A 20,874-nucleotide genomic window follows, 5' to 3' on the forward strand; every position below is an offset into this window, starting at 1 on the left:
GAGAGAAAACAAATCACATGTAGAATAATATAATGACAAATAAAATTTTATTTGATTGAATTAATTTTAAATTATTAAAGTGGTAGTTAATGTAATTTATTATGATAAATTTTTACCGTAAAAAGTATAATAAATTTAGAAATTAAATATATTCAATATATTAACTAATTATCAATTTATTAGTATTGATTTTTTTATATATATGAATATATTTTTCATATACTGTGGTTATTAATTCTTTTGGATATTGTAATGTGATAATAATTTTTTATATATATTTTTCATATAACTCATGACATGTATAAATTTTTTATACATAATATATATTTTTCATATATGAAAATTCTTAAAATATAAATTGATGAAATTAATTTATGTATTTATATCTGATTTTGACTTATTAGTAATTAATTTATTAACATCAATCTATTGAATAATTAATTTATTAACATGAATTTTTTATATTAATGTTAATTGATTGTATTTAATTGTTCATTATATTTATTTGAATTAAAAATAAAATAATTTTATTTAATATTTTTCAAAGAAAATAAATATAAGATCATCACATCGAGCAAAATCTTCTTTTATATATATATATATATATATATATATATATATTAGAGTAATAATTTTCCTAACATATCAAGCCCTTCCTCATCTCGTCCTAATAAATATTTATACTACGGAGTTCTTTTTTCAATTGCAACCCGATTTTATAATTGAGATGTTTTACCCTTATAATATCCAGAGGGAAAAAAAGAAAGGAGATAAAAAAACATAGGAATATAAAAATCATAGTCACAACAAAAGCTCAATTTAAATTAAATGTTTTTTTTTTCTTTCTTTGAAGCCATTATTTGTCTTTAGGAAAGAAAAAGGATAATTTGGTCATTTCATTGGCTATTGTCCTTCCAACGGTCATCTAAATCTCCTCAATTCAAAAACTTGCTTCTCTTCTCTGTCTTCCCTCTATCAACATTTGAATCCAAAACTCTCATTCTTTCTGTGTTTATCACTCTCTCTCTCTCTGTATAGCTTCATTGCTAAATTTCTTCCAAAACTCTCTCTCTATCAACGTTTGCTTGCTCAGCGAAACCATAACCATGAGACAAAGCAGTAACTCAGAAACTGCAGAGACTCATTTCTCTGGCACCATTTCATCCTCATCCCTCAAAAAATTTCTTCCCAGATCACTCTCTTCCAAACACAAACCCATTTCAAACCCTAAAATCTCAAATTTAGATGCAGAGAACACTCGCCCCACCGATCCCAACATCCAGATCAACCATGAACAATCGTTGCCTTCCACAACCAAACAATCACAGTCCAAAACCTCAATTTCTCAGAACAACCTCAAACAATCGAAATTCCCTCTTCAATCCGACCCATCAGTCAAGGTAAGCGCCAATTTTTCTCTCTTTTTGGGCTTATTTTTTTTAACATTGAAGTTATTATCTGTGAGTCTGAAGATGGGTATGTCGTATAAAAAATTTCTGCTTCTTATTTTCTTACAATATGGTTCTGAAACAGGTTGTAGTACGGATCAGACCTACGAATAACAATGGAATAGAGGGAGATCGAACTGTTAAGAAGGTTTCTTCTGACACTTTGTGTGTTGGGGATAGGCAATTTACCTTTGATTCAGTTTTTGATTCGAACTCCAATCAGGTAAATAACTTCTCTTCATTGTGCTACTTGTGATTTATATTCTTTATCTTTCAATAATTTTCCATGATAGGATTAAGGTAATTTACTTACTACTTATATGACTTGCTTTTATAAATGAAACAAGTAGTATTTTTTTTAACTTTAAATAATTTTCTATGATAGGATTATGATACTTACTATTTATATGACTTGCTCACTTGCTTTTGTGAATGGAACAACTAATAGTTCATTTTATTTGCTTCCATATGCTGTTAAGAGAAGATAAGTGTGATTTAAATAAGCTGTTGTTTGTTCAGGAAGATATTTTTCAGTCAGTTGGTGTCCCTTTGGTTAAGAATGCTTTAGCTGGTTACAACACTTCAATTCTGTCATATGGCCAGGTACTTCTTGATGTTTGCTATATTATTTTAACCTTTTAGTGAGAAAAAGAATGGCATTCTTGATCGACAATTAATTGTTGGGGATTTTTTATTTATTTTCTTTTAATTCTTTGCTAGTCTGGAAGTGGAAAAACTTATACAATGTGGGGTCACCCAAGTGCCATGTTTGAGGAGCCCTCGCCCAAAAGTCACAAGGGAATTGTTCCTCGGATCTTCCAAATGTTGTTTTCTGAGCTTGAGAGAGTACGTTTTACTTCCTGCTTTAACCACTGAATCTATTTTCTATGATGTTTTTGACTATTTTTTTTATTTATTTTTCAATTACTATATTAGGAGCAGCATGTGTCTGACGGGAAACAATTCAATTACCAATGTCGATGTTCTTTCCTTGAGGTAATTCTTCATAAAACTTCCCATTTTGGCTTCCTTATTTGTATGATAATGATCTTGTTTCTTTTTCATTTGTTGTTTGAAACAGATATACAACCAACAAATTGGGGATTTACTTGATCCAACCCAGCGGAACCTTGAGGCATGCATAAGCCATCCTTTTGTGCTGCAATTTATCATAAATCATTATCGACTAATACACTAGTTTTCCATTGCTGCATGCTTATTATGGCTGGTCTAAATTATTGCAGATGAAAGATGGTTCCAAAAATGCATTGTATATAGAGAATCTGACCGAGGAATATGTCACTAGCTATGATGATGTAACACAAATTCTGATTAAGGTAGGGACTATTGATGCATCAAAGCAAATATATTGTTGAATATTAGATGTCTACATAGTATTTATACTTTATCAGCTTAGCTAATTAGGTCTTTATATGCTGTGTAGGGCCTTTCAAGCAGAAAAGTTGGAGCAACAAGCTTAAATTCTAAGAGCTCTAGATCACATATAATTTTCACTTTTGTGATTGAATCTTGGTGTAAGGTATTGCCCGCTATAATTGTATTTAAAGTGACTAGCTATGGAAGACTAATGTCTTTTTTTTTCTTATTTAAGATTGAAACAGATTTATATTGTTAATTTTCTCTTAGTTAATTGCTACCTCTGGTTTTCTTTGACTGTTGCTGCAGGGAATATCATCAAATGGTTTCAGTAGTTCAAAATCTAGCAGAATTAGCCTTATTGATCTTGCTGGACAGGACAGGAACAAAGTTGAGGATGCAGGCAAGCAATGTCTAAAGGAAGACAAGAATGTAAAGAAGTCCTTATCTCAGCTTGGGTAAGATGCCATGCCATGACTAGATACCAATGTCTAAAGTTGGTAGTTTTTCAGTTATCCCAATATTTATTAAAATTGTCCTGGCAACACATACGTGGCTTCTCTTGATTTCCATTCCTGCCTCATGCCATTTACTATTTTTTATTTTATATTTGTGATTTTAATCGTTTATTGCATTTTTTTGTCTCTTCCGTGCAAAATGCACAGGACCGCATCTAGTGTTGGTTGAAAGCAATATCTTGGTCTTATTTATTTATTTAATTCTTTGTAACCACTATTTTATTTCACTGCTGTAGGCAATTAGTAGATGCCCTGACTAAAGAAACTCACTCAGGAAAAGCAGAAGAAATTTCAAACAGGAATTCCTGTTTAACTCGTTTACTACAAGAATCACTCGGTGGAAATGTCAAACTCTCATTAATCTGTTCCATTTCCCCTGATAACAAGTAATTTACCTGGACCGAGGAGCATTACTTATTCATGTGTATGCCTGACATCTTGTATTTTGTTTCTAGTGGTAAAGATTGTATTTGATGATTGTAGGAATAATGGTGAAACGCTGCGCACTCTCAGGTTTGGACAGCGAGTAAGAACCATTAGAAATGAACCTGTTATCAATGAAATAAAGGAGGAGGATGTTAATGATTTAAGTGATCAAATCCGGAAACTGAAGGTATTATTTATCTTCAGGACTTCAGTGACATAGTTTTTAATGGGTTGATACAGATCTGACATCAAAGAATTATTTGTGTTTGCTTTGGTGCAGGAAGAACTTATTAGAGCAAAGGCTGAGGTTCATAGCTCAGATGGGAGTAAAAATGGATACCTCCAAGTACGCAATGTACGGGACAACCTTAATCAGTTGCGAGTCAGCTTAAACCGCTCTCTACTCCTACCTTGCATTGATAATGACACTGATGAAGAGGTAAATGTGGACGAGGAAGACATAAGACAATTACGCCAGCAGATTGATGAATTGTATCATTCGTGTGAAGAGAACCCAAAAAAGATATCAGTCAGTGAAGATTGTGTCCAGTATTATTCTGTTGCAGAAAATTGTGACACAGATATGACCAGTGGTGATGAAATTGAAAAAGAGGAAGTATGTTATGGAGACGCAATGAGTAAGCTATGTCCCGAGGAAAGTGAGGGATCAACTACCACCTTGTATGCATCAGCAGATGACTTTGCATGCACAGCTAATGCCTCATGGACAATTAAATCTGCATTCAGAGATAGCATTTCAGTTAGCTCATGTAGTCGGTCTCCAATACTTGGAGAACCACAGTTGTCTGAGTCTCCAAAAATCAAGAATGTCCAGAGGAAAAGTGTGGTTTATTCACCAAGTTGTCTTGGAAGTTGGAACAATGTGGCAGAGGAGAATATGAATTCCAGTAATGATATATTAAGGCAATCATTTAAAGAGGGTGAGCAGATGCGATCGTCACTACGGTCAAGCAAGGTTTTTCAAGGTCCTACCGAATCCTTGGCAGCAAGCCTTCAGAGGGGATTGCAGATAATTGATTATCACCAGCGAAACTCAGCATTAAACAAATCTTCAACTTCCTTCTCTTTTGAGTGCTTAACCTTGACACCTTGTCCAGAAGACAAGGATGATTCTTGTGATCAAATGATGCAACAGAAGAAATATTCTGTCGATGAAAGAACTGCTAGCTTGCTTTGCGAATCTTGCCTTAAAAGAATATACGACCAAGATTCTACTGAGGTTCAAGATAGCATAAAGTCAAGGGTTGAAACAGCTGAAGCAGAGAATCCGGATGGACTGACAGATAAGGTTCCAAAAGTATGTCTTATAGACGATTTCCAGAAAGTTCTGTGATTAATTTTCTTGTAAAACTGATTTATCTTTGTTTTTTTTTTTTTTTTTTTGCTTAAAGGATTTACAGAGTATAATGGATAAAGCAATCACGAGAGAAAAGGAACTAGAGAAAGTTTGCAAGAAGCAAGCTGCTAGAATTGAAGAACTAAATCAATTGGTATAAGGAGTCATGTCCCTCGTGAATTATGTCTGTGGTGAGAATTTTACATTATTGACAATTTAGTTTGGTTTGTCCAGGTGGAGAAATTTAAAGGAGAAATGGAAGCAAAATCTTCCATCATTGTGTATGATCCAGAAAGCAATAAACAGACTAGGCAAGAAGAGTATAACTCATTGAAAGATGAAGACAAGGTCAACTGTTAGTTTTGTAATTTACAATATAAAGTCCTATCCATTTGAATGTTTTGAACTTGCCCTTTTAACGCACCTTCTATGTTGTTTGCAGCTTCCAAGGGGAACTTCCTTAGACAGGCATTTACCAGATATTATAGAGGAAAATTGTGAAATTAAAAAAGTCCAGGAAGAAGTAACTCAAAGAGACGGCTGTTTCAATGCAACTGAGAAGGAAGAACTTCTTAAGGAGATTCAGAATCTAAGAAGCAGGCTGCAATTATGTAGTGATGCACCAGTTAAAAAGTCCACCGACAAACTAAGATCATCCTTATCATTAATGTCAAGATCCATTCAACTCCAAAAAAGTGGTGTATTTTCTCTTGATAATGGTGGAGATGAGCTAGAGAAAGAGAGGGAGAGATGGACAGAAATGGAAAGTGAGTGGATTTGTCTTACTGATGAATTAAGAGTTGATCTTGAGTCCATTCGTCAGAGGGCAGAGAGGGTAGACATGGAACTGAGTTTAGAGAAGAAGTGCACTGAAGAGTTAGACGATGCACTAAAAAGAGCGGTTCTCGGACATGGTAGAATGGTGGAACACTATGCTGACCTCCAAGAAAAGTATAATGATTTGGCTGCAAAGCACAATGCTATAATGGAAGGAATAGCAGAGGTGAAGAAAGCAGCTGCAAAGGCTGGAAAAAGGGGACATGCTCGCTTTGCCAAATCTCTTGCTGCTGAGCTTTCTGCACTGAGGGTGGAGAGAGAAAGGGAAGCAAAATTCTTGAAAAAGGAGAACATGAATCTCAAGATTCAACTTAGAGAAACTGCAGAGGCGGTTCATGCTGCTGGAGAACTACTTGTCAGACTAAGAGAAGCTGAGCATGCAGCGTCTGCTGCAGAGGTAAAAATCCCATCAATTTTTTCAAATGCATCTGATAAATGAACTAACTTGGTGCATTATCTCCCTAAAATCAATAGATATTAGATAGGACTTGTGGAAAACGATTTTGTGATGATCCATTTCGGACAATTCTAATTTTCTCTTGATTTTTATATTTCTTATACAGGAGAATTTCAGAAAAGTGCAACAAGATAATGAAAAGCTAAAAAAGCAAATGGATAAGCTGAAAAGAAAACACAAGATGGAGATTGTTACCATGAAACAGTACCTTGCAGAGAGCAAATTACCAGAGTCTGCACTGCAGCCACTATTTAGAGAGGATTCTGATGATGTTCACAAGGATGCAACTTCCCATGATGATCAGGCATGGAGAGTAGAGTTTGGAGCAATCTATCAACAGCATTATTAATTGATGAGTTTAACAATCAAACTTCCAAAAGTTTGTCTAGCATCAGATCCTTCTTGGATCAATACACCCCATTTATATTCTTTGTATTGTTTTAAAATTCATTCTATTTTTTAAGCTGTGGGAGCACTTGGTTTGTGGAGTTCCAATTCTTTTCTGTTTGTACTGACAGTAGGTAAAAGTAATAACATCGAATTATTTGTTCTTTACCGCTTGAGTTTTGCTGGCAAATACAGAAGCTACAGAATTTTTTATGAAATATTTGAGGAAATATTGTTTAGAACGGATAATCGGATACAAACCCAACTCACACAAATCTGTACCCAAAAAACAAGGCAACTCACAAATATGGTATACTTTTAAATATTGTGAAGGCTATGTTAAGTTAAGGATACAAAAAAAAAATACTGTATTAATGTTTTTTGTTATATTGAGAATGAGTATATTTTAGGCAAGGGAATGAATTTTTTTTATGCTAATTAGTTTTATATTTTAAATAATTAATTGTTAAAGATAAAATGGGAAAATAAAAGTTTTTGGAAAAATAATTCAATAGCTTTCAGTCATAACTTAATTTTTATTTATAATAAAATATTTTCATATTAATCTCGTTTAAATACATTAGTTATAAATAAAAATCATTTCAAAAGCAGGAGGTAGCTTCCTAATATTATACATTTAAAAATTATTCATGTCTTCTATTATCAACGAAGAGACTTATTCGATATAAAATATTCATTTAATATCTAAATAATTAGTTGATGACATTGATTATGTCAAGCTTTCGATTCCAGACATAGGATTTCACAAATATCCTTCCAACAATTTGAATTGGTATTTTCAGTACATCTAAAAATAGGAATAAAAAAGAAGCTCTAAGCGATAGTATGGAGTGCTCTCTCTATCCCAAAATAATAATTATTTTAGTTTGCTTTACATAAACTAAAAAAATAATAATTTTGTAAATTAATCTTATATTATTATTAATTTATTTATAAATTTGATTGTCTATCATTAATATTATAAAAAATAAAATAAAAAATAATTAATATCATATTAAAAAATTAAAATAATAATTATTTTCTTTTAGATGATAATTATAAATATAACGAGGCAGCATTTGATTAAAATTACTTAATTTTTAAATATTTTTATCTCAAAATGTTACTTTATGGTTAAAACTTAAAAAGAGTGAAAAAGGTGGAAGGAAACGACGTCGTGGAGTACGTTGCAAATGGATAACATCACTCACAGAATCAAAAGACACAGAAGAGAGGTTCAATGTCTTCATCGTCTTCATCATCTATGGCGACGCCGAATTCTGACGCAACCACTCAGACTCAAGATTCCGACACTGTTCCCTATTCCAATTCTCCCAATGCCCTCGTCCCCGCCGCTCCCGCCGTTTGTCTCCTCCGCTTCGCCACCGACTCCGCCGCCGGCGCTCTCATGGGCTCCGTCTTTGGATACGGTTCTTCTCTTCTCTTCTCTCCTCTCCGTATTATCGCATTACGCTGTCGTTTCATAGACTAATTACCGTTTAAGCCTAATTTCTTCGTTCAACTATTTAATCGAAGATTTACTGTTTCTGTCGATAGTATGTTGTGGATACAGTGCTTGAATTCTTCTTCGTTGAGTGGATTGGCTTGTGAATTATCTGTTGATCCTTTTTAGCAATGATTTGTAGTGACAACACGATTGCTGCTTAGGTTAGTGTAACTGAGAAGTGAATGTGTTTGACTCGGTTTACAGGAGCACGTGTATGGCGTTAGGTTGAATTCAATTATGTATAGCTTTTTCAATTAATTAGTTTCGTTTTCTCATTAATGTAGGTTAGTTATGTCCAGTGTGTATTTGAGTGAAAAATAAGCTGGCACGAGGATTCTTTTGGTGAAAAAAATCTTTGAGAAATTTGTCTTTTGATGGCTTAATTACCACTTGTATTTTTCTGATTTTGCTTAAGGATGCATGTTCTGGTGTGTTTCAGGTGCTGGATTGTTTAAGAAGAAAGGTTTTAAAGGATCCTTTGTAGAAGCAGGATCTTATGCAAAGGTACATTGAGAATCTCGCTGCCTTTTTTTCCTGCTTGTTTTACATTGGCTACTTGGTTCATATGTCAATATTTTTGTGCTTCAATTTAGTTTGTAAGTAATTTTGTAGTTCTTTATGTCATTAGACATTTGCAGTTTTGTCTGGAGTTCATAGTTTGGTTGTTTGCATCTTGAAAAGACTTAGAGGAAAAGATGATGGTATGAATATTTAATTATAAAATGTGTCACTTTTGCTTTTTAGTGATCTTCCTCTGGTAATGTGAATTCTTTTGCATCTGCAGTCATTAATGCAGGTGTAGCTGGATGTTGCACTGGTCTTGCTCTAAGTTTTCCAGGTATCTTTTATTTATTTATTTATTTAAATAAATTGATAAGTTTGTCCTTTTTTTGAAACTTGTAAGAAAAAATTAGGATAAAGCACTTGTCAATCTAACTATTCTGAATAGGTCCTATTGGCATTCTTGATCTCTCTTTAAAAGCATAATCATATGATCTAAATGCAAAGATAATTTTGTCAATATTCAGTATGGTGTAATTTTTTTTTTGAGATGTATTACTCTTGAATCCTCTGTCTCCATCCCTCAAACCATCACCTAATATGGAGGAGGGGGGACAAATTTGCTGATGCAGAATGCCTTCCAATAATTGCTATTGTTAAAATTCAATTCATTGTTTAGCTAAATACACGTGTGAATTTCATTTTGTGTACTTTTTTGTTATTAGGACTTATATTCTAGTATTTTATAGGTGCACCACAAGCTCTTCTGCAGAGCTGTCTCACTTTTGGGGCATTTTCTTTTATCATGGAAGGGCTAAACAAGCAGCAACCTGCACTTGCAGTTCCCATATCCTGGAAAAAACCTGTGCAACACAATGCAAGTCCGCCTTTGGTACTGCCCCTTCAACTCCCTCTTCCAGACAAACTAAAAGATGCCTTTTCCTTTTTTTCCTATTCTTTGAAGAAGCGCAGCAAGGGACCTTATCCTACATCTCGATAAGAAATTGGGGTATCATGATTTTCTAGCATCATGTAGATAAGATGTGCACTCTTTACCTTTTATTTTGTAGGTTCCTTGTAGCGTTTAACAACATTTCTTTTTTGATGAACTTAAGGGTAACAACATATTGTCCAAGGACATGATTGTTTACTTGTTCCTGAGTATCGGTGTGGCATCTTAATTGTCCAAGGACATGATTGTTTACATGTTCCTGAGTATCGATATGGCATCTTAATTCTACCACATTCTACCTTGGTGGTTTGTTGAACTTGGACTATGATGGTTGATTTAGCTTGACCCGTGCACTTACTAATATAATCACTGTTAGTAGGTGACGGCGATTTTTGTTTGAAAGCTAAACTCTGCAATTTTGGAATGTTTCTGGTTATACATGTTATATTTACAGATTTACCATTTTTAATTAGAAAATTATCTTCCTGGAAATCTAGTTCAAGAGCATTTAAGCACCGAATCCTTACTTGAATATCCATCTATTCTGACAACAGCCCATAGCTTATCAAACTTGGTACGAATGCAACATGCTAACGTGATTGAAATGTAGATAACTGAAATCTAATTAATAGTGTCAACTACATGTACTCAGCCGAATTGCAAATAATTAACCAGTCAAGTTGATTCCTGGGTAAAATCTAACCTGTCACTAAATACGTATGAAGAAATCTCTATCCGAGCTATTATTTAATTTTAGCATACATTGCTATATGGTGTGTTTGTATTTATGAGCGATAAAATTTTCATTTCAAATAACATGTATAAAAACAAATACATTATTAGACAATAATTTATAACCGAAAATTTAAAACTCTACGTTAATGTTCCCTCTTCACAATTGGTTAGAAATATTTTATAAATACAATTTTACTTTTAAAACATCACGTGACATTAATTGTTCTTATTTAACTAAGCTACAAGGTGTCGAATTTCAGTAAATGCACTTATAAATTATTTTTTATTGTTAATGATTAAAACTCCATAGTTTAACAGATTATAAATACATGATAAAATATTTACAATGCATAATATTTTAATAGATGATACTATATAATCAATAACACAAACAACCGAGTGCATAGATTATTTGATACTTATCTCTAGTTTGAATCTAAAAATGTAATTGCATTAAAATATGGTAAAGAAAATTTTGTAATCCTTGATCATTTTATTTAAGTCAATTCGAATAAAATATGGCGTTTATGTTTGGATTGGTGAGGAGTACAGGAACCATTGCAGTTGACAATCAAAGACCATTTTCTGCAATTTGGGGGCTTTGGTGTTAAGTTATAGAAAATAGATTTGTATTTGGCGGATAATATGGTATGTGGTAACTGGTATGTTGGGTTTTATGGAAGAAGTCTGATGTTACAGAGCTGTTAGAGATGTTTGTTTGTTTGTAAACTTTTGCCCAAGTTGTCCACATCTTGTGGGGCTCTTGGTGTTTGTTTTTAAAATTATTATTAAATTGAAGGGGAGTAAATATCGGTGGTGGATAGGAGTCATATAAGAGAACTTGACACTATATTTTAACCCAAAATTTTAAGATTTAAATTTATGAATCTTCTCCTCACTTATTGAATAAAATTAGTCTTTGGCACGTAACAAACAAATCCAATTTTTTTTTTAGGGAACGAATTTTCATTTAGGAAAATGGACTAAATATATCATAACTTACTATAAACTATTTAAATGTATAGAGATGTACTGTCAACAAGTTGTAAGCAGTGTTAACAACACTACTCAGAATCAGTTCGAGTCTGGAGTTATAATTAGTCAGTTTATTTTGCAGTTTTTACCAAATTATCAATTTTATTTTGTAAGGAGACAAACGAATTTTACAGCTCATTACCTAGTTAGGGTAGCAAATTCGTATTTGATCCCCATATATGTGTTGATTTACCAATGGTTGTTGCTGAATAGATCCATTTGGAAATAATATAAGAATCTTTTCATAAAAAAAATTTAAATGTAATATCTTTTTCACTAATAATGCAGCTTGAGCCTCGTTTTCCCCCCCTAATAATGCAACTTTATTTATTTAACATTAAATTACATGAACATATATCAAATTTAAATAATTAAAATGTTCGTAAGTTTTAATCGTGATTGTATATGGATAGAGAAAATATAAATTATAATACCAGGGGTACTTATCAAATTAACTCCATAAGCTTGTACTGTATTAGTCACTTAATGGATCAATTATATAGAATTTTTTTTCCTTTTCGTTAACAATCACCTCAAATCATTATTAATAAAAGGGTGATATAGTTGTAAAACTTTTTTATACCTAAAATAAAGTCACTTTATGTCATACTCGGCAGGTAATTTGTAATTTCATGGAAAATTATGTAAATGAGGTTGATGGTTTGTTCTATCTATAAGATTAGAAAAACTTTTATTCAACTTCTTTTTTTATGTCAATTCACCTATTTTTATTTTTCAAAAGGACCCGCGTCTTTTCTAGACATGTTTTTTTGCTATATGTCTTTTCTAAACATTAATATACATAATAATGGAAGTAGTAATATTATTTTTATAAACTCTATGATTTAGTAAAATCTTACGCTTACTTAATTAAATAAGAGTGAGACACATGAAATTTTATCTCGAAAGTTTTAAAAAATGTTAATTATCAAAGAATATGTTGGTATTATTCCTTTCCTAGCGCTACTTTTTCGATTTACTAAAATGGAAATGAATGGTTAGATATGGTATAAGAATAAAAAGGTTTTTATTAACACCTGTGGATTTAAATGGCAAGAAGTCTGGATTATCTTGAGTAACGTATCAGGTTTTTTTTAAAGGATTATAACGAGAAATTAAAAAACAATAAAAAGTAAAAATAACAAGTTTAACTAACTAGAATTTTACTCTGCTTTTAACTTACTACACGTGGATTTTAATTTACGCGTACATATAATATTGACATAAATATAAAGATAAAAGGGATAGAAACTCTTCGCCTAATTCATACATTCCAATATACATTAGAACTTATTTTGCCTCCCATCTTTCCCAAATCAACCAACAAATGTGACATTAAATAAAATCAATAATCAAGGCTAATTGCACTTTCAGACCTCCAATGTCTAGCTTTCTCAAATCCGTTGGTATAGTTCTCAAAATCATCAATTGTTTGGTCAATCTCTTCCTGAGTATTCATCACAAAAGGTCCAAATTGCACCACAGGTTCACCCAATGGTTCACCTCCAACCAAAATGAACCTAAGGACCTTAGAAGATTTGTTCCATGCCTCTAGGCCATCCCCAGGACCAAGAAGAAGTATATGGTGAGAGGTTACAGGTTGAGACTTTTGGTTTCCAAATACACCCTCTCCTTCCAATATGTAGACGAAGGCATTCCAAGACTTTGGTATAAGTTGTTGCAAGTGAGCACCAGGTTTAAGAGTAAAATCCAAGTACATGGTTGGTGTCCTTGTGTAGATTGGAGACTTTATTCCAAGAGCTTCCCCTGCTATAACTCTAACTTTGATACCATCTATCATAGTTTCAGCTATGTCCTTGCTCAACATTTCTTGGTACCTTGGCTCAATCCTTTAAGATAATAATAGTACAAAGACATATTAAACCAAAGTTTTAGAGTCTAAATGAAGAAACTACTTTACCAATTTAACGTAAACTTCAAGGTAAACAATAAATGCTTCTTAAAGGATAACAAATAGTACTTCCAAGAAGGCACTAATAGAAAAGTTGAATTCATTTATAGTGGGGCATCCATAACCAGACAAATTTTGAACTAGCATTGGCAACATGTTATCGTTGCTCTTATTATTGAAGTTTACACCATCACTATAGGATATATGGGTGAGAGGCACATTCTTTATGCTGGCCATTTAAGGCCCTTTTGCACACTTGCATCTTTTGATGCCCTATTTAAGAGCACTTCTAGGAAATGGTACATGATGGCGAATCATGAGGAAAAAGTCACATGTGAAAGTGAGGAAGGCATATCTTAATTCAGAAAGTTTTAAAAGATTTGACTGTTTCTTTGTGAAGAGTGGAGTTCCTTTCGGTCTCCTTGATATTTGGTGATGAGCATTATCCAAAATTATCCCCCAAACCAATGATGATGATGATCTTCAGTGACGCAGAAAGTACGTCATCTAATATGGCTAAGATTGCGATTTGAGTATTTCATTAAAAAAAAAAAAACTCTTGGTCACTCTTATTTGAAACTTTTTACATTAAAAACTTAAAATACTAGGTATAAATGAATTATAGGATATCTATAAAATTTTATTTAATATATTTAGTTTTGTGCTCACTCTAAAAGTGCGTCATCCTGAAGCAACAAATAGTAACTTGTGTTTTTTCATTCATTTAAAATGATTTTTTCGATATATATATATATATATATATATATATATATATATATATATATATATATATATTTGATGCTTATCCAAATACACTTATAAAAAAAGACTTATGACCTTTTGTAAGTTCAACAAGTACTTAATTAAGGTGTTTACTATTTATGAATTTTTGTAAGGGCAATTAGTATTTAATTAAGTTGTTTATTCAAAAGTGTCTCTAACATTGGTACAGAAGAATTGTTCCCTTACATTTTATGTTTTGAAGCAAGATTGATCCACAGCTGAAGACCCTTATGGGTTCCTTGAGCTGCAGGCATTTCTGAGTGAACTAACCCTCTCCCTGCAGTCATCCATTGCAAGTCACCAGCTTCAATTGTTCCCTTATGTCCTTCAAAATCTTCGTGCGTTACAGCTCCCTGAATTGCGCAAAAAAGTTGCATTCAGGTGAGGCTAGCACATCAGCACAAGCATATGTGACCAATATAGCACGTACACAACTTTAGATACATTACATTACACTCAAGATGGTAGTTGGCATTCTAGAAAAACAAACAAGATATCAACATGTGGGGTCACTCTTGTCTTTGTGCTTATAACCAACTACTATTTACAATCAGGACACAATCTTAAATGGTTTGGTTTTAGTGGTCCTAATCTTAATTGGTAACGAATCATTAATTTGTGACTTACATGTTGCCACACCACCAGCACAAAGATTAACACCATATTGAGCTGATACTTAGCTCAATTAAAACTATGAGCTAATATAGAATAAAGAAATCATAAAGCGAAATAGTATTTAGTTTACTTTTAATTTTTCGTTTTTCAACTTTGTTGATTTGTATAATGGTCATTATTATATTATATGCCTTTGACTTTATAACACGGATTGCAACAAAAAATAAAATAACTCAAAACGTGGTTTCTCTAATGTTGGAACACAGTTTTATATTATAATCAGTGATCAAAGGAGGAAAAGCCATGAACTAAATCAATAAATATTTGCTCTACCTGCAACATGTATGTGACCGTCTCAAATCCTGTTTAAAAAAAAAACCACCACAAGGAAGGAACAAGTCAGAAACTAAGCAAATCAGATCATTGAAGAACATAAATGACACAGAAGATCCAATTGGCAAACCTCTATGTGGATGGTCAGGAAACCCAGCAGGAGCAGTCACTGCAATATTTCAGAATTTCATATTCTTAGAATACAATACAAGATTCACCATAATATTTTTCGTAATCCAAATTAAAAAACAGAGGAAAATACAGAGATGCCCACCTGAGAATTCATCCAAGACAAGGAAAGGATCAAAGTACTTGAGTTCAAATCTGAACATATATACCCACAAAACCAATCAATTCAAAAAGCTCAACTTTTAAACAACTTGCAATGCTATACAAATATAAAGTTAATCTACACCTTTCAAGCTTAGGATCAAAATTAACCTTAGTTAAATATAATCATAACTATGCATAATGGCTAAGGCTAAGATTAACTGTGTTATCATTGATCTCTCTTTAAGTCTTACCTCCCTATGCTTCTTCTAACAACGGCTCCAACACCCTCATGCTGAGGTCTGGCCAAGAACTTTCTGGCTACAAGACGAGGTTCACTAATGCAACTGAAAATATCTTGGTCCGGCATTTTATGAAACAAGTGCAAAAGAGAAAGAAAAAATAAGTTTATGGAATGATGGAAATGTGAGGAGCAAGACAAAGATTGTTGAAGGTATATATAGGAAAGTGGGGGGTGTGGCGTGAGAAAGAGAGGAAGAGGTTCACTCTTGGAAAGTCAAACTCAAAACGTTGAGGTGTTGGCTGCCAATGAAGACCCACATAACATAGCATAGAATAGAATAAGAGTTTGCTTGAGCTGAAGGTTCTTTTTCTCTCCTTGTTCCTATGAACGTCAGCATAACGCACTCATGATGTGTGATGTGGTGTGCTATGTCTCATAGGACTTGGGAATTTTTTGAATTCATATAGTATCTTGCTTGTTACATGACTACCACCTGTCATGTTGAATTGTGTGGTTTTCTCTTCAAATCAAATTTAAGGCTCATAAATATTATATAAAGGCAGAAGAGAAAAAATAAAAAAAAAATCTTGGGTCCTAGCTGGATTTGTGCCTCTTCATCATCACTTGACAATTGACATCACCCACATTTCACAATCGGTTAATTAAAGTCTTGACTTGTTTTTAACAACCTTTGCTCTTCATCATTTTGTTCTACTTTACAATTTTCGGGGAAATGGGTATGGCCTCTTTTGTTTGTCTATTTACTCTTTCTTATAATTCTTTTTTAATTTTTTAATTAAATTTAAATGGTTCAAAAGTTGAGTACTTTTTTTCTTTTTCTTTTTTTGTAGTTTTATTCTTTGTCCTATACTCGGTGTCAAAGTATTAAAATTATTCTTTACGAATCTCTTTGTTCCATTATGGTTAAGGTTAAGGTTAAGACCTTAAGTTTGACAGAAACAAATAGGTAAATTAGTTGAACTACGCATAAAACACTTAATAATAACAAAAAGAAATTATGAGTTAAATTTAATACTCAAAATGAAAAATCTTCATTCAAAAATAAAAATGGAAACATCATTAGTTGATTTAATAATTAAGCTGCTATTAATTATAAATAAATATGTTGAACTTTGGAGCATAAATTTAATTTAATAATATTTCATATCATTTATACTAAACAATATCTGGAGACATTTTAAATGATTCGATTATACTTAAATGTGATTTGAGAATAAGATTTTTTTATGCGAGGAGCGACTTTATCATATAAATATATTTTAAAAAAACTGTTAAACCATATTTATAGAAAAAATATAATCGTAACTAATGTGAAATAATTTAAATTTCTGATGTATCCTTGTTCTATATGCAGTACAAAAAATGATGCAAAAAGTTACTTGTGTGGTTAAAATATAACTTTTGTTGGTATCGGTGATATTCATTTTCAAGTTGATCCTTATATTAAAAAGGTTCTCAAATCAATCCCCATGTGAAAAAAAAAGGTTGATTTATGACTAAATTAAGATGCAAGACGAAGTAAAGTGAGCTATGGGTCAAGAAATAGTGGTCCAAAGCGTGTTTGGTGTAGGCGATTACATATAGACCCATTTTTAAGGAGACACAAAAATAGTATAAATGATTATCGAAATAAAAATTTATATAATTATATTTTTAATTAATAGTTTTTAAATAATAATAATAGAATGATAGAAGATAATATGACAAGTGTATATGTGTATATTATAATATCTATACGTTTTAGAATATATTATACTCCTATTTTAGAATATATTTTTCTCCTCTTTCTCTCTCTTATTTATTTTTGTTGGAGTCAATAGTCAAATATAAACAGGGTTACAAGATGTGAAAACTGAAAACTACAACCTTCAAGCTCAAGGCTGAGAATAAAGAAGAGATCGATCAAGAGAAGAAGTACAGAGGGAAAATAACATGTCTATATGCTCAATGGTTTTATGCTAAATAACAACAATATGAGAGTGAACAAAACTATAATTTATATCACAATTGATGATTAAAAAATATTTTTTTATCAGTCGATTAAAAAATATATTTCAGTTTACTACATTAATCTCTTATATTTCAAACAACAATAAATTTCATGGTTATCTTCATAATCAAATTCAAATCTAGTACTTTAAAATTTTGGAACAAATTGAGTTTAAGTTTAAGGTTTAAAATAGCAATCATGTGCCATTGTTTCATACATTATATATTTAATTATTACAGACTCCTTGTTTGATTTATAGATTATAATTTTTTTTTCCTATACTTGATGTTTAATGTTCAAAACATGTTTTCTTTCCCAGAAAAAACATGTTGCTTAGAAACAACTTTTTGGTCATTTAGTAAAACGGAACAGAAAGAAAGAAATTGATATTCATACTGAATCTTAAAATGTTGCTCTTCATAATTGTTTTTTCAAACATTATACTATTTCTATTTAGAATTATGCAGATCTAGATAATTTAGACTTGAAAGTTCAAAATTTAGAGAATAAAAAACTAAATAGGAATGGTGAAGAAAAATATAATTTGGTTTAAAACAATTTAAATGGAGATGATCATTATAATGAATTTATATATTTTGATGACGTGAGTCTTAAAAAAATGAATTCTTTCTTCTTCTTTTTATGAAACCTAGCCAGCATATTTTATTAGACATTTTTTTACCTAAGAACATGAAATAATCTTATAAGTGACTTACGAGATTAATCACTAAAAATGGTCTAAGAAAATACATCAATTGTAAATGGTCTTAAGGATATTAAAAGAAAAATGCGCATGATTTTAAATAATTACGTGACCTCTAACTAACTTATAATTTTAGTCAAATGAGAAATTTTCTTATTATGAGAAATAAGAACTACAAATACAAATCACTAAATAATATTTAAATATTAAAAAATGTAAATGATTTTTTTTAAAATGGTCGTGTAACCGCTAACTAACATATAATCGATCCTAATTAAATAAGAACTATTGTTATTGTGAGAAATAAAAATTACAAATATAAGTCAATAGATCACATTAGAATAATCAATATTAAAAGAAAAATGAACATAATTTTTTTATGTGTATATTGACTTTTTTTAGTCTGAATCATCTATATAATTATATGAATTTATTTCTGACAACAAGAAAATTATTTTAGCTTATACATTACACACGATAAATTTTTATTTTTATATAATTAAAATTTATAGTTAATAAATATTCTTTAATATATAAATCGATCATATTATAAATAAAATTATTATAAACAAATCTTTTGAATATATTAACCATATCTTGGATTTAGATGAATCATTTAAAATTGATATAATTAAGGTTACGTTTAACTATATACACACATGTAATGACATATTGAGCCACATATCAATCTTTTTTTTTTATAGGAATTATAAACTGAGAACATAGGTATAGGCCAAATTAAAAATAACATCACATATCATGAATGGAGAACAATAGGATGGACTGAATGAAGAACTATCTCACATGTAATTAAGGACATTTAAAAGCTAGTTTTAGTTGAAAACAAGTGTCTTGTACAGGGATAAAAGTTAAAATTTAGCATAATAAATATGAATAGAAAATATATAATTTTAAACATATATGTAAAATTGCTTTTAAAATTAATAAAGAAAAAAATAAAATAATAATCATGAAAAAAATAAACTTAAATATCTTTTTAATTCTTATAATTTAATTTTTTTATTATTTTGTTTTTGTAATTTTTTTTTATTTTTACTTATTATAAGTTATGTTTATTTTATTTCTCGTCTTTATAATATTTTAGATATCACTTTCTTCATTACCCAAAGCATTATCTAAAGTGATTTAAAGACTAAAAATAAAACAAACTTAATTTGAAAGAACTAAAAACATAAAAATAATTTTGTATGGACAAAAAACAAAAAATACTAAATTAAAAGGATTAAAAAAATATTTAAAATGAAAAAATATGGATAATCTCATTTGTTTCTGAATAAAAAAAATTCCAAACATTTAGCAAAACGCCATTAAGAGGAAAAAAGAGTACATGTAATCACGTTGAAATGTCTAAATATTATATAAATTTGTTAATGCTGGTACTTATCTAGAAAACACATGTTTATGGATTATATTTGGCTTTTTCTTTGAAAAACTCATGAAATTAAGTTTTAAGCAAAATAATACCTTCTGTTACTTTTGTTCGAATTATGATCTTGGAAGACTTAAGTGAATAAAAAATAGATTATACATTGTGTAAAACAATTTTACTTTTACATATCGTCACAATTATAACTTTATTAATTTTTATGGTAATTATCTTAAATAAAAATTTGTGATTAAATAATAATAATATAAAATTATTTTAGATTCTCGGCGTGTAACCATTAACTAAACATGTGTTTAAATGTTAGTTTGTGGTAAAGGATTTCACTGGTAATCTTAATTATTAACGAGATTTTAACATCATTCTCGCTTTAAAAACCAAATCACTGAATTTGTACACGCAATTATCACTTGTTAGAGGGATTTTTGTGTTTTGCTATTGGCAGAGACACCATTATTGGGGCATAAGCATGATAACAAATACTAATGTTTGAGTCACATCTTTCATCATCAACCGCTCAGCACCTCATGTGGGAGGAATTAATCAACACGTTGAAAAATGGTTTTTATGAAAAATATGGCAACTACGAAATTCGATGAAAACCACAATTGGAGATCAATGGAAAATCCCAGTCACCTTCAATTATGCTTCCATTCCATCCAAGGTAAGTACAACAAAATAAAGAAAAAGAGAGGAAACAAAATGTTGAATAAAGTGATCACTTGATCGCGGCGTGCGTGTATTGTTCATGATGACAAACACGGTCTAAGACTAAGTCCCACAGTCTACACTCTACACGCAAATAAGGGTTTATTCCAATGTTAAATATGCAAATTAAAAGAGTTTTAATTTGTTCAAAAACTCAATTGCGTTGAGTCAAGAGAGTTTGGGAGGTATGTTCCCACTGAATCAATTAATTTCAGTTTGTATTTAATCATTTGTTAATATAAATCTTAGAATATGAGTTTTTGGCCTAATTCAACCCCAAAGATTAGCTTGTCACCACCAATGGTGGGTGTTTCTGTGACTCTCAACACGTCCCTTCGAGTCAGGGCTTGTAA

The 20,874-nt window shown here is 31.1% G+C and overlaps 3 protein-coding genes across 4 annotated transcripts; 2 read left to right on the plus strand and 1 right to left on the minus strand.

Moving 5' to 3' along the window:
• The first annotated feature begins 961 nt into the window (after positions 1–961).
• On the plus strand, positions 962–6,975 carry LOC114385495 (kinesin-like protein KIN-12F). 2 transcript variants are annotated; one of them, XM_028345605.1, is made up of 16 exons: positions 962–1,400; positions 1,534–1,671; positions 1,968–2,051; positions 2,169–2,294; positions 2,385–2,444; positions 2,530–2,583; positions 2,693–2,785; positions 2,893–2,988; positions 3,135–3,283; positions 3,580–3,729; positions 3,827–3,956; positions 4,050–5,078; positions 5,182–5,280; positions 5,361–5,474; positions 5,569–6,360; positions 6,527–6,975. In XM_028345605.1, exons 1-16 carry the CDS (start codon positions 1,107–1,109, stop codon positions 6,767–6,769), a joined length of 3,651 nt encoding a protein of 1,216 aa, XP_028201406.1. In that variant the 5' UTR covers positions 962–1,106; the 3' UTR covers positions 6,770–6,975. The 2 variants fall into 2 exon arrangements, with proteins under 2 accessions (XP_028201406.1, XP_028201404.1); XM_028345603.1 differs by having other exon boundaries at positions 963–1,400; positions 4,050–5,087.
• A 1,021-nt stretch (positions 6,976–7,996) lies between these two features.
• Positions 7,997–10,191, plus strand: LOC114383308 (mitochondrial import inner membrane translocase subunit TIM22-3-like). The gene is made up of 5 exons (XM_028342955.1): positions 7,997–8,237; positions 8,754–8,818; positions 8,943–9,015; positions 9,099–9,152; positions 9,565–10,191. Exons 1-5 carry the CDS (start codon positions 8,048–8,050, stop codon positions 9,813–9,815), a joined length of 633 nt encoding a protein of 210 aa, XP_028198756.1. The 5' UTR covers positions 7,997–8,047; the 3' UTR covers positions 9,816–10,191.
• Positions 10,192–12,676: 2,485 nt separating this feature from the next.
• Positions 12,677–15,952, minus strand: LOC114382950 (pirin-like protein). Its single transcript, XM_028342495.1, has 6 exons — positions 15,705–15,952; positions 15,455–15,504; positions 15,311–15,349; positions 15,181–15,209; positions 14,419–14,585; positions 12,677–13,387 (listed from the first exon to the last, which is right to left on the minus strand). The coding sequence occupies exons 1-6, from the start codon at positions 15,818–15,820 to the stop codon at positions 12,883–12,885; spliced, it is 906 nt and encodes a 301-aa protein (XP_028198296.1). The 5' UTR covers positions 15,821–15,952; the 3' UTR covers positions 12,677–12,882.
• Between the last annotated feature and the right edge of the window lie 4,922 nt (positions 15,953–20,874).

Source organism: Glycine soja, chromosome 14 (genome assembly GCF_004193775.1).
Source record: "Glycine soja cultivar W05 chromosome 14, ASM419377v2, whole genome shotgun sequence".
NCBI classification, from domain to species: domain Eukaryota; kingdom Viridiplantae; phylum Streptophyta; class Magnoliopsida; order Fabales; family Fabaceae; genus Glycine; species Glycine soja.

Excerpts from the sequence above, each read along its gene's own strand:
- LOC114385495 (XM_028345603.1), top strand. The coding sequence starts at position 1,107 with ATGAGACAAAGCAGTAACTCAGAAACTGCAGAGACTCATTTCTCTGGC. Across the intron at positions 3,957-4,049 it reads ATCAAATCCGGAAACTGAAG|GAAGAACTTATTAGAGCAAA; the intron begins GTATTATTTATC and ends GCTTTGGTGCAG. Across the intron at positions 5,475-5,568 it reads CATTGAAAGATGAAGACAAG|CTTCCAAGGGGAACTTCCTT; the intron begins GTCAACTGTTAG and ends TGTTGTTTGCAG.
- LOC114382950 (XM_028342495.1), bottom strand. The coding sequence starts at position 15,820 with ATGCCGGACCAAGATATTTTCAGTTGCATTAGTGAACCTCGTCTTGTA. Across the intron at positions 15,210-15,310 it reads TCCTGACCATCCACATAGAG|GATTTGAGACGGTCACATAC; the intron begins GTTTGCCAATTG and ends TTTTTTAAACAG. Across the intron at positions 13,388-14,418 it reads CTTGCTTCAAAACATAAAAT|GATTGAGCCAAGGTACCAAG; the intron begins GTAAGGGAACAA and ends ATTATCTTAAAG.
- LOC114383308 (XM_028342955.1), top strand. The coding sequence starts at position 8,048 with ATGTCTTCATCGTCTTCATCATCTATGGCGACGCCGAATTCTGACGCA. Across the intron at positions 8,819-8,942 it reads AAGCAGGATCTTATGCAAAG|ACATTTGCAGTTTTGTCTGG; the intron begins GTACATTGAGAA and ends TTATGTCATTAG. Across the intron at positions 9,153-9,564 it reads TCTTGCTCTAAGTTTTCCAG|GTGCACCACAAGCTCTTCTG; the intron begins GTATCTTTTATT and ends AGTATTTTATAG.